This window comes from Haliotis rubra, unplaced genomic scaffold (assembly GCF_003918875.1).
Source record: "Haliotis rubra isolate DU_JTF1 unplaced genomic scaffold, ASM391887v1 Scf1671, whole genome shotgun sequence".
Taxonomy (NCBI): Eukaryota; Metazoa; Mollusca; class Gastropoda; order Lepetellida; family Haliotidae; genus Haliotis; species Haliotis rubra.
This window is the reverse complement of record NW_025765638.1, coordinates 101,149-118,900: the sequence shown is the minus strand read 5'-3', so window position 1 is coordinate 118,900 and position 17,752 is coordinate 101,149. Positions and strand designations below refer to the sequence as shown.

The 17,752-nt window shown below is 46.1% G+C and overlaps 1 protein-coding gene across 1 annotated transcript in view; it reads right to left on the bottom strand.

The window, feature by feature from the left end:
* The window catches only part of LOC124272213 (kinesin-like protein KIF3A), a 44,791-nt gene that overhangs the window by 3,390 nt on the left and 23,649 nt on the right, over positions 1 to 17,752 (bottom strand). The window contains 18 exon segments of the mRNA XM_046707367.1: positions 168 to 318; positions 3,714 to 3,818; positions 4,333 to 4,434; positions 5,997 to 6,098; positions 6,240 to 6,299; positions 6,697 to 6,839; positions 7,062 to 7,158; positions 7,897 to 7,986; positions 8,148 to 8,252; positions 9,022 to 9,129; positions 10,311 to 10,393; positions 11,329 to 11,383; positions 13,482 to 13,581; positions 14,045 to 14,078; positions 16,336 to 16,347; positions 16,349 to 16,431; positions 16,581 to 16,700; positions 17,333 to 17,412. Coding sequence (XP_046563323.1) covers positions 168 to 318; positions 3,714 to 3,818; positions 4,333 to 4,434; positions 5,997 to 6,098; positions 6,240 to 6,299; positions 6,697 to 6,839; positions 7,062 to 7,158; positions 7,897 to 7,986; positions 8,148 to 8,252; positions 9,022 to 9,129; positions 10,311 to 10,393; positions 11,329 to 11,383; positions 13,482 to 13,581; positions 14,045 to 14,078; positions 16,336 to 16,347; positions 16,349 to 16,431; positions 16,581 to 16,700; positions 17,333 to 17,412 — 1,630 coding nt within the window.

Below are 17,752 nucleotides of genomic sequence, written 5' to 3'. Positions count from 1 at the left end.
TCACTACCTGAAACATCACACCACTGTTGTGAGCTTAGTGTTTTTATGACAGTAACTACGATATTCCAGGTAGGAATGACTTACACTGTCCGAGATCCTGGTTCTCTGCGACAAGCTAAAGTGTTTTTACAACATCAACTACGGTAGGACAGGTAGGTATGACTTACACAGTCGGAGGTCCTGGTTCTCTGTGACGAGCTCTGTGTTGCGGCTGGAGAGGAAGACAGCATCCTGGATGGCATCCTCCAACAGCACACGGTACCGCTGATCAATCACAGCCTTCTGCTCCTCAAACATCTCCCGGTACTGGCGGAAAGACTGGGGAACAAAAAACAAAATGTCAGATAATGAATTTTTTTATGATATATAGGAAAATGAGGAATGGATTTCTCTGCCAAAAAAAAGCCACCGGTCTTAACATTACTGTTTTGAAAGTGCCACCACCCAGTGGTTCTAACTGGGACACTGCCACCTAGTCATACGCGCTGGAAGTGCTACCACCTAGTGGTACTCAGTGAAAGTGCTGCCACCTAGTGGAGTGGAACTTCCTGGAAGTTCTGCCACTTAGTGGTGAGGAACTACCTGGAAGTGCTGCCATCTAGTGGTGAGGAACTACCTGGAAGTGCTGCCATCTAGTGGTGAGGAACTACCTGGAAGTGCTGCCATCTAGTGGTGAGGAACTACCTGGAAGTGCTGCCATCTAGTGGTGAGGAACTACCTGGAAGTGCTGCCACCTAGTGGTGAGGAACTACCTGGAAGTGCTGCCACCTAGTGGTGTGGAACTACCTGGAAGTGCTGCCACCTGGTGGTGAGGAACTACCTGGAAGTGCTGCCACCTTGTGGTGAGGAACTACCTGGAAGTGCTGCCACCTGGTGGTGAGGAACTACCTGGAAGTGCTGCCACCTGGTGGTGAGGAACTACCTGGAAGTGCTGCCACCTAGTGGTGAGGAATTACCTGGAAGTGCTGCAACCTAGTGGTGAGGAACTACCTGGAAGTGCTGCCATCTAGTGGTGAGGAACTACCTGGAAGTGCTGCCACCTAGTATTGAGGAACTACCTGGAAGTGCTGCCACCTTGTGGTGAGGAACTACCTGGAAGTGCTGCCACCTTGTGGTGAGGAACTCCCTGGAAGTGCGGCCACCTAGTGGTGAGGAACTACCTGGAAGTGCTGCCACCTGGTGGTGAGGAACTACCTGGAAGTGCTGCCACCTAGTGGTGAGGAACTACCTGGAAGTGATGCCACCTAGTGGTGAGGAACTAGCTGGAAGTGCTGCCACCTAGTGGTGAGGAACTACCTGGAAGTGCTGCCACCTGGTGGTGAGGAACTACCTGGAAGTGCTGCCACCTGGTGGTGAGGAACTACCTGGAAGTGCTGCCAACTGGTGGTGAGGAACTACCTGAGAGTGCCGCCACCTAGTGGTGTGGAACTTCCTGGAAGTGCTGCCACCTAGTGGTGAGGAACTACCTGGAAGTGCTGCCATCTAGTGGTGAGGAACTACTGCCACCTTGTGGTGAGGAACTACCTGGAAGTGCTGCCACCTAGAGGTGAGGAACGACCTGGAAGTGCTGCCACCTAGTGGTGAGGAACTAGCTGGAAGTGCTGCCACCTAGTGGTGAGGAACTACCTGGAAGTGCTGCCACCTAGTGGTGAGGAACTACCTGGAAGTGCTGCCACCTGGTGGTGAGGAACTACCTGGAAGTGCTGCCACCTAGTGGTGAGGAACTACCTGGAAGTGCTGCCACCTTGTGGTGAGGAACTACCTGGAAGTGCGGCCACCTAGTGGTGAGGAACTACCTGGAAGTGCTGCCACCTTGTGGTGAGGAACTACCTGGAAGTCTTGCTGCCACTTGGTGGTGAGGAACTACCTGGAAGTGCTGCCACCTTGTGGTGAGGAACTACCTGGAAGTGCTGCCACCTGGTGGTGAGGAACTACCTGGAAGTGCTGCCACCTAGTGGTGAGGAACTACCTGGAAGTGCTGCCACCTGGTGGTGAGGAACTACCTGGAAGTGCTGCCACCTTGTGGTGAGGAACTACCTGGAAGTGCTGCCATCTAGTGGTGAGGAACTACCTGGAAGTGCTGCCACCTGGTGGTGAGGAACTAGCTGGAAGTGCTGCCATCTAGTGGTGAGGAACTACCTGGAAGTGCTGCCACCTGGTGGTGAGGAACTACCTGGAAGTGCTGCCACCTAGTGGTGTGGAACTACCTGGAAGTGCTGCCACCTGGTGGTGAGGAACTACCTGGAAGTGCTGCCACCTGGTGGTGAGGAACTACCTGGAAGTGCTGCCACCTGGTGGTGAGGAACTACCTGGAAGTGCTGCCACCTAGTGGTGAGGAACTACCTGGAAGTGCGGCCACCTAGTGGTGAGGAACTACCTGGAAGTGCTGCCACCTTGTGGTGAGGAACTACCTGGAAGTGCTGCCACTTGGTGGTGAGGAACTACCTGGAAGTGCTGCCACCTTGTGGTGAGGAACTACCTGGAAGTGCTGCCACCTGGTGGTGAGGAACTAGCTGGAAGTGCTGCCACCTAGTGGTGAGGAACTACCTGGAAGTGCTGCCACCTGGTGGTGAGGAACTAGCTGGAAGTGCTGCCACCTAGTGGTGTGGAACTACCTGGAAGTGCTGCCACCTGGTGGTGAGGAACTACCTGGAAGTGCTGCCATCTAGTGGTGAGGAACTACCTGGAAGTGCTGCCACCTAGTGGTGAGGAACTACCTGGAAGTGCTGCCACCTTGTGGTGAGGAACTACCTGGAAGTGCTGCCACCTAGTGGTGAGGAACTACCTGGAAGTGCTGCCACCTAGTGGTGAGGAACTACCTGGAAGTGCTGCCACCTTGTGGTGAGGAACTAGCTGGAAGTGCTGCCACCTAGTATTGAGGAACTACCTGGAAGTGCTGCCACCTGGTGGTGAGGAACTACCTGGAAGTGCTGCCATCTAGTGGTGAGGAACTACCTGGAAGTGCTGCCACCTAGTGGTGAGGAACTACCTGGAAGTGCTGCCACCTTGTGGTGAGGAACTACCTGGAAGTGCTGCCACCTTGTGGTGAGGAACTACCTGGAAGTGCGGCCACCTAGTGGTGAGGAACTACCTGGGAAGTGCTGGAAGTGCTGCCACCTTGTGGTGAGGAACTACCTGGAAGTGCTGCCACCTAGTGGTGAGGAACTACCTGGAAGTGCTGCCACCTAGTGGTGAGGAACTACCTGGAGTTCGGCCACCTAGTGGTGAGGAACTACCTGGAAGTGCTGCCACCTGGTGGTGAGGAACTACCTGGAAGTGCTGCCACCTGGTGGTGAGGAACTACCTGGAAGTGCTGCCAGCCTAGTGGTGAGGAACTACCTGGAAGTGCTGCCACCTGGTGGTGAGGAACTACCTGGAAGTGCTGCCACCTGGTGGTGAGGAACTACCTGGAAGTGCTGCCACCTAGTGGTGAGGAACTACCTGGAAGTGCTGCCACCTGGTGGTGAGGAACTACCTGGAAGTGCGGCCACCTAGTGGTGAGGAACTACCTGGAAGTGCTGCCACCTAGTGGTGAGGAACTACCTGGAAGTGCTGCCACCTGGTGGTGAGGAACTACCTGGAAGTGCTGCCACCTGGTGGTGAGGAACTACCTGGAAGTGCTGCCACCTAGTGGTGAGGAACTACCTGGAAGTGCTGCCACCTGGTGGTGAGGAACTACCTGGAAGTGCGGCCACCTAGTGGTGAGGAACTACCTGGAAGTGCTGCAGCTGCTGGAGCTCCATCTCCTCCTTGTGCACACGATGAACCTCGCCCAGCTCCTTCTGCATGAAGTCCTTCTCCCTCTGGAGAGACTCCAGCTGTAACAGAAGCACACATGAAATGGAACTATGAATAATGGTCAGATTGATTGACAGAAACCAGGAGATTGGTTCTAATTTGATCATGTAAAAGGAGTACATAAAGGATCCCTTAAAATATCAAGAGCTAGTCGAACTAGAGACATTTGGGAAACCTTAGCTGTCCGAAATTTCACCAGCTCCTAGTCACAGATGGTTATCTTGCAAATTAACACCATCATGTTAATTATGTTTACAAAATAATAAAACCAACTTAAAAGAGGAATACATAGCCTACTTCTTCAGAAATTAGTCACTAAAGTTCAAGTCACTTCACCAAAGCCATAATAAATTGTTACCAAATGAATACCATTAACCAGGAATTATTATTCCTATATGGTAAATTTCTTTAACATTTCCTGCAGACCGAACAATGCCCTCGGAGTAGACCTATATAATCCAAGAACAGGCCATACATGTGCCTGTGACAATGTATACTGTGTAGACAATGCAGACCCAGTATGGGGGTACTCACCCTGGTGGTCATCACAGACTTCTCCTGTCTGAGCTGGGCCAGCTCCATGTCCAGGGCTGCAGCTTCCTGTTGCTGGTACTGCTTGCCTTCCGCCACACGCAGCTGCCCAAGATGGAAACACACATATTACTTTTGGTGACATAATTGTTGTATTCAAAATGTTAAAAACAATTTAGTCATTTTTATTTTTGTATTGTCATTAGACTTTCAATAACCACAGTGGCATCTTTCTCTCACCTGTACATCGGTATATTTTACCAACTGACAACCCTGTTGTCCACCCCACCCACCCTGTTGTATGTTCTGACAACCCTGTTGTTGTCCTCCCCACCCATCTGTTGTATGTTCTGACAACCATGTTGCCCACCCACCCACCCTGTTGTATGTTCTGACAACCCTGTTGCCCACCCACCCACCCTATTGTCTGTTTTGACAACCCTGTTGTCCACCCACCCACCCTGTTGTCTGTTCTGACAACCCTGTTGTCCACCCACCCACCCTGTTGTCTATTCTGACAACCCTGTTGTCCACCCACCCTCCCTGTTGTCTATTCTGACAACCCTGTTGTCCACCCACACACCCTGTTGTCTATTCTGACAACCCTGTTGTCCACCCACCCTCCCTGTTGTCTGTTCTGACAACCCTGTTGTCCATCCCACCCTCCCTGTTGTCTATTCTGACAACCCTGTTGTCCACCCACCCTCCCTGTTGTCTATTCTGACAGCCCTGTTGTCCACCCACCCTCCCTGTTGTCTATTCTGACAACCCTGTTGTCCACCCCACCCTCCCTGTTGTCTATTCTGACAACCCTGTTGTCCACCCCACCCACCCTGTTGTCTATTCTGACAACCCTGTGTTGTCCACCCACACTACCTGTTGTCTGTTCTCACAACCATGTTGTCCACCCCACCCACCCTGTTGTCTGTTCTGACAACCCTGTTGTCCACCCCACCCATCCTGTTGTCTGTTCTGACAACCCTGTTGTCCACCCCACCCACCCTGTTGTCTGTTCTGACAACCCTGTTGTCCACCCCACCCACCCTGTTGTCTATTCTGACAACCCTGTTGTCCACCCCACAAAGCCTATGGTCTGTTCTGACAACCCTTTTGTCCACCCCACACAGCCTATTGTCTATTCTGACAACCCTGTTGTCCACCCACCCACCCTGTTGTCTGTTCTGACAACCCTGTTGTCCACCCACCCTCCCTGTTGTCTATTCTCACAACCCTGTTGTCCACCCCACACAGCCTATTGTCTGTTCTGACAACCCTGTTGTCCACCACCCTCCCCTGTTGTCTATTCTGACAACCCTGTTGTCCACCCACCCACCCTGTTGTCTATTCTGAAAACCCTGTTGTCCACCCCACACAGCCTATTGTCTATTCAGACAACCCTGTTGTCCACCCCACACAACCTATTCTCTATTCTGACAACCCTGTTGTCCACCCCACCCAGCCTATTGTCTATTCCAACTACCCTGTTGTCTATTCCATCTACCCTGTTTTCCACCCCACTCATCCTGTTGTCTTTTCTACCCATCCTGTATCTACCCCACCAACCTTATTGTCTATTCTCTATACAATCCAATCCATCTCCATCCAATCCAGCTTTCCCATCGTTAACCCCATCCTGTGTCCACCCCACACCTGAAGCCCACCCTCACCTGTATATCCGTGTGGTCCTGCTGCACCTCCATCTTCACCCTCTCCAGCTCCTCCTCAAGGACAGCCTTGTGCTCCACCTCCAGCTTCGACAACTCCTCTTGCTGCAAATCATCAGCAACAACTCAATGTCCATCAGATACCCAATAGCAACACCATCTACACTCGTACATCTTTCTATGTGTAAATGATGTACTCAGAAATAGCAGAGAGACTGAAACTGCCTGAATTTATATCTTACTCACCGCTATCTTCTTCCGCAGTTCCAGGTTACCTTTCAGTGCTGTTGCCTGCATCTGGCTGCCCTGTGAACAGACATATGGTGTGTTTAAGTCAACCCAGTAACATCCAGATACGCCATTGACAGGACCACACACTGGTGGCAGAAGAATCATTAGGAGTCATGCTTTGAGGAATATTTTCGTGTTAAAGTATTTTGGTCCAGTTATTCCCATACCTAGAAAGTCTGATACCCTTAACATGAGTGACTGAGTTTGTGAGCTGGGTTTTATGCCAGTTTTAGCAACATTCCTGTAATATCAGTGTATTGTCACAGTGATGGACTCAATAAAACAGGCTTCACTCATTGTACCCAATCTATATTGCTTGGCATGACAAACCAACACTTGGACCATCAGGTTACCACCAGCACTGGACACTACAGGAATAATTGACACAATCTGCTGACCCTGCTGGACTGACCTCCCTTTCTGCCGTCTGCTTGTCCTGGATGACCTTCATCTGCTGCTTCAGCTTCCGGAACGCCTCCGTCTCCTGCTTGATGTTCTCCTTCAAGGCCTGGATGTTGTTCACACGACCCTTGGTGTCTGATTCAGACATCTTGCCTGCACAGTAACACAATAAGCCTGAAGTCTTCACACTCACGTCACACATCAGTGCAATCATCATTATCAAATGTTAAATAAAACCCTACTCATGTTAAATGGAAGAATGCATGTGTTGCTAAACATGAAAATAATGGATCCTGACCTGAGAGATCCTCCAACGGTGTTCCCGAGATGCATCACTAATACATGTCTATACCCCACTAGTGAATTAGCACACACCTTTCTCTGTTAATTTGGAAAACTCTGTGATCTTCTTCTGCAGATCTTCCTTGAGATCATCCAGTTCTTTCCGCTTCTCCTTCTGCTTCAAGGTCAACTAAAAAAAAGACATCAAAACCATCAACCTCCCTTCAGTACAAGTCTTTCAAATTCGCTTTAAGCATTGACCAAATGTCTATTCTTCTATGTTGAGATATCAAGCAGGTCGGAGTCTGAATGATTCTCAAGAAGATAATTCCGTGAGATTCCAGGTAATAACAGGTTCCCAGCATCCTTTGCTGGTTGTATGACAATGTGTGGTGAGACTGAATGACTTAAGCGATTGAATACACACACAATTCCATTTAGAAAGTGGTCAAATGAAGCACAATATATTTAGAATTACACATCAGTAATGCACACATTATAGTTCTTCCTTAGGGTTTAGTCCCATCAGGGATTCGAACCCACACTCTCAGAGTTGGGCACCTAATCGCCAGCATACAAAGTCAGCTATCTCACCCACTCAGCTTTCGGAATCCTACAGCCTTCTTACTAAAGGCCACAAACTAATGTCTCGAATACCATCACTAATGTTTTTATATTGACTGACTGAGTTTAATCTCTGGACATTCACTGGCCTACATAAGATTTTTATATTGACCCATTTGGGGATTCGAGAATGACGTTGTTCAGAGTCAGAAAGATCACATCAGAACTATGTAGACAAAAGTAGACAGGGTATTTATCAAAGAAATTGTTTCTGATGATTCTAATGACTGCTCTTTCTGGGCCTCTTTTAAAAATGCACAAACAGGTTCTAATAATGATAATCTGAGGTAGGCCTCCTCCTCACCTGGTCCTTCTCCTTCTGCAGGATGACGAGTCGGTCTTGGAGCTCCTGGCTGCCCTTCTTCATGGAGTCCATCACCCACTCCAGCACTCCCTGCATCAAGTAATAACTCTCTCTCACAAACAGAGATAACTCATGTAGACACAGCTACACTCCCTGCTCAAATATCTCACACACAGATACTTCATACAGCCACAACTACCCTCAGTACAGATACACCATGTTTAGAAGCTAGTGGATCAAACAGAGCTGACCTTGTTAGCCAGGTTGGTTTTCCTCTCCTCCTCGACCTTCTTGGAGACTCGTTCCTTCTCCTCCCACGTCTGCTTCTTGGCCGTCTGGAGGTCGTGGACCAGGCCCTGAATACAACAGATCTTCTACATTCCTCGACATGACACATGATTACATTCCATATTGATGTATATCTCCATATTGAACTGATGACTTGCAAAGGGGTATTTGATAAGTCTGACAGTTTGGCCTGTTGATAAGAATTCATGTTTGATGGGATCCACCAAGCCATCTTAAAGATATGAATGCAAGCCTTTGTTAAAGTACGAGAGTTATGAGTGAGTGAGTTGGGTTTTGCACCATTTTCAGCAATATTCCAGCAATATCACTGTGGGGTCACCAGAAATGGGCTTCACACATTGTACCCATGTGGGGATTCGAACCCCGGGTCTTCGGCGTGACGAGCCAACGCTTTAACCACTAGGCTACCCCACCGCCCCTGAAACATTTGAAGTTCATCACACATTGTTATAAACCAGACACCACATCTGCCAGGGAATATCTCCATGGCAGAGATAGCAGAAGCTACATCCCACTACCCCAGGTATTCATGAGACATCTGCTTGAATAAAGTCACTGGTTTGATCCTGGGCCATAAAATATCCAAACAGGCTAACAGATGGTACTTGTTTGATGGGAATCGAACCCAGGTCTTCGGCATGACGAGCAGACGCTTTAACCACTAGGCTACCCCACCGCCCCTGGGAGTTATGATCATCTTAGCATTAAGACTGTGGAATGGACCTTTGTCCAGTTTAAAACATCAGTTAACTGTTATGATTTGGTGGGACAGGGTCAGTTCCAGTTTTGTAGCAGGTCTGCAGCCATCACACCAACCTCCAGTTTGTCCACATCGTCTTTGTTCGGCTCTGTTGCTGCTGCTATCTTATCCTTCAGCTTCGAGATCTCAAATCTCAGATCGGTGATGATGGTGTATGTCTCATCCTGTGAAACAACAGAGGTAATCAAGAACAGTTGGACTAGTAACATTGACCCACAATGCACGTCATACATATTCCCAACCGAACCTTGCATCTTCGGTTAGTGAGATCAGTCATGAGGTGGCACTGTTTGAGGCAAGAAGTAGGTTACACTTCTGCCACTTTAGTGAAACCCATCAGCATAGTGTTGATAAATCAAAAATCAAACAATTATCAAAGACTCATCTGTAATTTGTTACAGACTATCAGGTTCAGTTCTTGTTACAATATATTACTGCAAGCCTACTGCATTTTACCAACAGAGAGAGACCCTAGAGAAGTGCACAAATCTGTACCAGATCTGGTTAGCTGAACACATGTGGGATTCTTATCAACAATGGTGAGTTACTTTGTGAGACACATTGCCTGTTTTGAAAAGTGAACAGCCGAAGATTTTGTTGAAGAGGAATTTTTTTTATAGATAGACAAGCAAGTGATGACAATAGTGTTATCATCTACACCGAAACATCGCATGTTGCAATAAAGAAGTTGTCTATCCATAAACATTGTTCCTCTTCATAATACCAGCTTCTAAATGCCACTTAAAGACGAGGATTTTGTTGAATGCATTCTTCTTTGTAAGTCCTATATAAGTTTACATTTGATACCAAGAGCCAATGAAGGTTATGTTTAGTGTCATCCATTGAGATGTTATGATAAATCGGCCAGTTAATGGCTTGACTAAGGGACACAACCCAGCACAGCAAATTCTTGCACCTTGGTGTCTGAGTCACTGATATCCACAATGCACCCCTAAATGTGACATACTTCCTTTATTTGGAAGGGGTCCTCACAATCAGTGAGTGAGTGAGTTGAGTTTTACGCCGCACTCAGCAATATTCCAGCTATATGGCGGCGGTCTGTAAATAATCGAGTCTGGATCAGACAGTCCAGTGATCAACAGCATGAGCATCGATCTGCGCAATTGGGAACCGATGACATGTGTCAACCAAGTCAGCCAGCCTGACCACCCGATCCCGTTAGTCGCCTCTTACGACAAGCATAGTCGCCTTTTGTGGCAAGCATGGGTTGCTGAAGACCTATTCTACCCCGGATCTTCGCGGGTCTCCTCACAATCAGCATCCCACCTCCAATAACTGATCTAGATGAGGTCAACAAGGAGCATATAGTTGTCTGTGACATTACCATGTTCTGAAAGGCCTTGTTCTTGACGGAGCGAGCGTACTGGGCGTGCTGCAGCGTGGCGAGGGTGTCGTGGTAGGAGGAATCTAAAACACGATTTCCAGACCAGTCAGTACTTCACAATTTGCATACACTTCCCTCCTCTGTGCCCCATGATGTCTGATGTGTGGAATAGCAGTGATGAGTGGGTACTGTCAAAATGTTGTCGCTTACAACTCATAAATGTTGAATGAGCTCTTGCCCATGCATGAACTTTATGCATACCCTACTGTCTGACACTGAGCATTATCTTACCTCACACATAAATGTCGCTTTCTGATTGGCTGAGCGCGCTCAATGTACCCCGCTGTCAATGGCAACTCATTTGGTTCCTTGTGGTAGTAATTCTTTATCTCCAATTACATTGAATCACGTATGATGTACAGAAATTACCGATGTTTTGCGAATGCAAATCGATGGAAGGGAGATAACTCTAAAGCTGTTTTTCTTGTTAGTAAAATCTAGCGATGGCTACAAAAAGATTTGTACCCGTGCTTCAAACAATTCAACAATTCAAGATAAATACGTTGTTCACTGGTCCCTCGGGGCCCATGGTTTTGATGTACCCTTCGGGCTCAGGGAACATAAACAAACATGGAGGGTACATCTACCCATGCCCCCCTCATGACCAGTGAACAACTTATGTAGAGAGCAGACAGACAAATGGTACATGTTGCTCAAGTTATATTGCTGTTTTTAGAAATGTAATCTGATCATTCACAGATTTTACCAGTATTCCAGCCTAATGATGGCAGCCTTCAAATAATCAAGTCTGGGGCATTTAAACCAGAGATTGATATCATGAGCAACAATCCTTGTGGTCAGTGTACCCTGACACACTATGAACCAAGTCACGGACTCTGATCAACTGATTCTATAATCAGAATGTCGCTAAGCCAGCAATGTCACTAAGGCTCCAATTTAGTCACCTACTACCAGGTACAGAGCTGGGGACCTATATTTCACAAGTGTCTGAACTCACCTGCAGATCCCACCAGTCCTACCATGAGGGAGAGAGAGTTGCCCCCTAGAGCATCCTGTAATAAACACACAACAGGTAAGTGGACATATCTAACACAGGTGTCTAACACTAGTGTCTTACACAAGTGTGTCAGACAGGTGTCTCAGACACAGGTCTCACATTGGTGTCTCACACAGGTGTCTTACACAGATGTTTAACATAGGTGTCTAACACATATGTCTCACACATATGTCCAACACAGATGTTTCACACAGATGTATCACACAGGTGTATCACAGATGTCACACATAGATGTCTAACACAGATGTCTCACACAGATGTCTTACACAGGTGTATCACACAGATGTCTCAAACAGGTGTTTTACACAGATGTCTTACACAGATGTCCCACACAGGTGTCTCACAGAGATGTCTCACACAGATATCTCACACAAATGTCTTACACAGGTGTCTTGCACAGATATCTCACACAGGTGTCCCACAAAAGGTGTCTTGCACAGATATCTCACACAGGTTCCTCACATCGGTGTCTAAGACAGATGTCTCAACACACACAGAGTTTAACACAGATGTCTCCCAAGGTGCCCCACACAGGTGTCTTAACAGATGTATCAATGATCACATGTCTTACACAGGTCCCACACAGGTGTTTCACATCGGTGTGATGTCTAACACATACACAGATGTCTCACACAGATGTCTCAAACAGGTATCACAAAATGTCCCCAGAGGTGTCTCACATAGGTGTCTCACACATGTTTTTACACAGATGTCTCACACAGGTGTCTCACATTGGTGTCTCACACAGGTGTCTCATTGTATCACACAAATATCTCTTTAAGATGTCTACACAGGTGTCACACAGGTGCAACAAACCAGAGTGTAACTGATATGTCTAGCACAGATGTCTCACACAGGGTCTAACACAGATGTCTTACACAGGTGTCTTACACAGATGTCTAACACAGGTGTCAAACAAAGATGTCCCACATAGATGTCTAACACAGGTGTATAACACAGATGTCTCACACAAATGTCTTACACAGATGTCTTACACAGGTGTCTCACACAGTGTTGTACACAGGTGTCTCACACAGATGTCTCTCACAGGTGTCACACACCAGTGTGTACACTGATACAGATGTCTAACACAGATGTCTTACACATAGTGTCTCACACACATGCCTTACAAAGGTGTATCACATAGATGTCATACACAGATGTCTCTCAACACACACAGATGTCTCATGTCATCAGTGTCTCACACAGGTGTCTTACATAGATGTCTCACACAGGTGTCTCACAGATGTCTCACACAGGTGTCTAACACAGATTGTCTTACACATGTGTCTCACATAGATGCCTTACACAGGGGTCACACACCAGTGTGTAACTTATATGTCTCACACAGGTGTCTAACACAGATGTCTTACAAATGTGTCTTATACAGGGGTCTCAGATAGATGTCTTACACAGGTGTCTCACATGTGTAGATATGTCTAACACAGGTGTCTAACAAAGATGTCTCACATAGATGTCTTACATAGGGGTGTCTCACATAGATGATTCACACTGGTATGTCTAACACAGATGTCTCACATAGGTGTCTCACACATATGTCTAACACAGGTGTCAAACAAAGGTGTCTCACATATATGTCTATCACAGGTGTCAAACAAAGATGTCTCACATATATGTCTAACACAGGTGTATTACACAGATGTATCACACAAATGTCTTACACAGGTGGCTCAATCACTCATGCAGGTGTCTTACACAGGTTGCTCACTCACTCACTCATGTACGTGTCTTACATAGGTGGTTCATACAGGTGTCTTACACAGGTGTCTTACACTACTGCCTTACAGGGGACTCAGGTGCTTATAGGGTCAATGAGTGCCAGTGAGTGATTTGCTATTACCAAGCTTTGACGAATATTTCAGGAATATCTTTCTAAGTGTGCTAAACATGAGAGAAAAGCCCAAAGTGTGCCAGTCTGTGACAAAGTGTGGCATCAGTAGTGAAACCTACAAACCATGGATTTGGTGGTGAGTGACCAACAATGACATTCACTGTGAATGAGGAGAAACTTATCCTGTGACAACCAGGGGATGCAACTCTGCGACCCATGGACTCGAAGTCCGCTGTGTTACCTGTAGCAGCTGTGTGATCTTGGTCTCTCTGTAGGGGACATAACCCCCCTTCTTCTTGCTGTCCCCTAGGGCTGCCAGTAGGTTCATCAGCCCCGTGGTGCTGTAACCATCAGTGAGTGATATTACAACAGGGACACGATAACACAAATTCCATTACGATGTCTGTCATAATAAATAGTCCATTTATAATACGCCAAATTCCAATCGCTAAGTGAATGCTTATGGCACTACATTATATTGCCCCACTCAACAGATCTGTGTGCACTCAAATTTCATTCTCAGCTTCCTGGGGAGTATACAAAAGGTAACATCTGCTTCAGTGTGGGACAGGACTGAAACCTTAGACACTCCATGGACTCAATCTATTTATCTGAACACCCATCCATCTTACCATGACCAGCATTGTTTATCTCTACCTGTGAGCTTGTACACAGGAACCAAATGAAGCATACTACTTTCACCTTCCTTTCTTTCAATCCAAATAGATCTGGGAAGAAATAACTGCCATGTCTTTTGCACCATTTAACCAATTATTAAAAAAATACAGTAATACTAAAACTTACCCAGAGCCAGATTCAGAGTTCTTTGTGTCAGTACCTTAAATTGAGAAGAGGTGAGGTGGGGTGAAATTGGGTTTAACGTCGCAGCTGGAGAATATTTGGCTCATATGATGGCGTGTATGCGTGTATGTCCGACTGCTTGTACTAGCCCAGACTTAAGCTGGTTTTATAGTGCTAGCCCACTGAGATACCATGCAGCGAGTGAAGCATGAATACCCCACTCAGACACATTATACTGACTCGAACAGACCAGTCCTTGTTGTACCCATTAATGCTGAGAGCCAGGCAGGTACCAACAAGTACCGTATGTTTAGCGTCTTTTTGGTATGATCGCGATTAGGGGGGATCGAACCCGCGACCTTCCGCTCTCTAAATTGAGAAGAGTATATGTTCATAGCTGCAAACTGGAACTCAGCACAAAGTAGACAAAGAAGTATGGTTAACAACATCTATAGTAATGCTGCCATTGTTGTTATATTGTCTATACAATATAATTCAAGAAGTTTGGTTTTGGGTTTTTTTAAAGTATTTTTATTCATAATTCAAGAAGTTGTTATTCAAAAACCTTTTGTGTTTGTCATCTGTCACCTTCTAATAAATGCCATGAAACATTTGACTGACTGACTGGTTTTACCGCTGCTTTTAGCAATATTCCAGCAACATCATGGCGGGGGACACCAGAAATGGGCTTCACACATTGTACCAATGTGGGGATTCGAACCCGGGTCTTCGGCGTAACGAGCCAACGCTTTAACCACTAGGCTACCCCAACGCCCCTGAAACATTTGAAGTTCATCACACATTGTTATAAACCGGACACCACATCTGTCAGGGAATATCTCCATGGCACAGAAAGCAGAAGGTACATCCCACTACCCCAGGTATTCATGAGACATCTGCTTGAATAAAGTCACTGGTTTGATCCTGGGCCATAAAATATCAAAAAAAGGGTAAAAGATGGTACTTGTTATTACCTATTAAGTATACGGTACTGTGTCTGAGTGTGGTATCCATCTTAAATCGTGGTACCATATCTCAATAGGCTTCCACAATAAACCCAGCATGGTTTTACACACAGACACACAGACAGACTCTCTCTCTCTCTCTCTCTCCTCCTCTCTCTCTCTCTCTCTCTCTCTCTCTCTCATTATCTCTACACACACACACACACACACACACACACACATGAGTCAGGTAATAGACTGTCGAACATAACCGACTTATGTCACAGTGTATTATCGATCACCTGTATTAGTGGACAGATCTACATCGCTATATGACCATTATACACCTGTATAGGCGTGAGCCACGTGACGTCGTTATGTCAACTATGACAACAACATATACCTGTACACATGACAGACACTTGTTGAAATGTCACTAATATATACCTGCGTTACATGGCTGGCGATGTATCTAGCATAGCTGAATTCGACATTCAATAGCTTATTAATGTTGATAACATGTTATGGAATATATTAATTATCAATAGATATTCATCATCCTTGGTATATTTGATATCAGAACCCTTGCATTTCACGATTGTAAAGTAATCTCTGTTCAAACAAATACGGTGAGTATGGAACTCATCTGAAATTCTGAGGAATGGCACATGGGTGGCGGTAAGTTCCCCGTTCAGCTTGTGGAAGGGAGTGGCAACTTCGTAGGTGAGTTCTAATTAGTGATTTTTTATTGAAGGGAACTTCAATAGGGAAATACGTGTTCCACTATGTTAGCAAAGAAGAAGAAGACAAGCAATAAGCATGGAGTCAGGATAAGGAAAAATATCATTTTTCCAGGTTCTTGCAAGTAGTGCCTTCAAATCTTCGCCATAGGAAGGCTAGTTTTACATGTCGGTAGTGATATTAGTGCAATAAGGAATATTACAATCATGAACCACCACAAACAGTAGTCCACAATGCCATGGCTAATGAGTAATTATGTCAGCACTAAATAAACCAGTGGTTGACAGCATGAGCACAAACACAAGCCTTCGGGATGCAGTGACAGGTCGAGGTAACCAGGTGATCCTCATATCAGAAGGCTTTATCAATTAGTGAGTGAGTATGAGTTAACACCACTCCTTCCAGCTACATTATGGCGGGGACTCCAGAAATGGGCTTCACACATTGTAACCATGTGGGGAATCAAACCTGGATCTTCAGCGTGACCAGTGAACACTTCAACCAAACCACCCCACTTATACAATGAGCAGTAGGATAGTGGGATGTAGCGATCATGCCTTCATATCCAATCATGGTGTATATATCCTGACCGCATAAACTAAAACTCACCCGCCAAGTCAAACCGCGTTGATGACAGACTTCACACCAAGTTTGCTCGACTGTTTTTCCTTCTGATGAATGCCCACTGAGAAAATGGAATGAGCTCTGAAAACACATCACAAAATAATGAATCGTTTACACAAGTGCCAAATTATGTTGATCCATTGACCAAGAACCAGTACATTTCTCCAGCATAACTATCATCATTATTGTGTTTGACCGAGTTGTGTTACTTTGACAAATATTCCACACACCTGGCCCGGTGAGTCTTGATGTCTGCGCGTTTCATCTTCCTGGCACGAGTGCCCTGGTCATACATGCGGTACAGCTCCTCGGCTGACTGGACTACCACCTCCGACAACTTCTCCACATAGCTGCAGACACAAACACACGTCTCACAGATCAACATATATTGATGACAGCTGCTCACACATATACCTAATGGTCATCACATTGTCATACAAATCTTTCTCATTTCTTATTTATAAATGATTTGATTCAATTTTGAAACCTGGGAGACATATATTTTGTTCAATTTTTTTTCCAGTTTTCTAATCCTAAATTCTAAACATGAAATCACAAATCCATCAGAAGTTGTTTGTATTACTAGTCATGTTACTGTAGTCCAAAGTTTCATATTGAGACAATCCCTCATTCATGTGTGAGTGAGTGAGTGATTTTAGGTTTTACGCGACTCAAGCAACATTCCAGCTATATGGCGAGGCGGTCTGTAAAATGCATCGAGTCTAGACCAGACAATCCAGTGATCAACAGCATGAGCATCGATCTGCACAATTGAACCGATGACATATGTCAACCAAGTCAGCGAGCCTGACTACCTGATCCTGTTAGTAGCCTTACTTGCGACAAGCATGGGTTACTGAAGGCACATTCTAACCCAAACCTTCACGGGTCTCATTCATGTGATCTTCCATGATATCATACACAAACAGATGTCAAGCTACTTCATCTGCACTGAGTACATGCAAAGATCAAAAGAACTTACATGCCCTTCTGTACATGTTGACGGACCTCCATCGGCAGGTCATGAGGGTTGAGCAGGTCAGTCAACTTCTCATCTAGTACCTAGAAACAAACACCACAAAGTCAACTTACATAAGCAAGGTAAACACAAGACTACTAGATCAACACTCAGACTAAAATGTCAACACACAAGGCAAGGTCAACACAAAGTAGGCTCAAGGTCAACAGCAGAGACAACAGGGTCAACAGCAAGAGAACAGGGTCAACATGCAGAAGTAAGGTCAACACACAGATGACAGGGTCACCACAGGAAGCAAGGTCAACACATGGAAGTAAGGTCATCACAGGAAGCAAGGGTCACACGGAAGTAAGGTCACAACACGAAGCAAGGTCAACACACGGAAGTAAGGTCACAGGAAGCAACACATGAAGGTCACAGGAA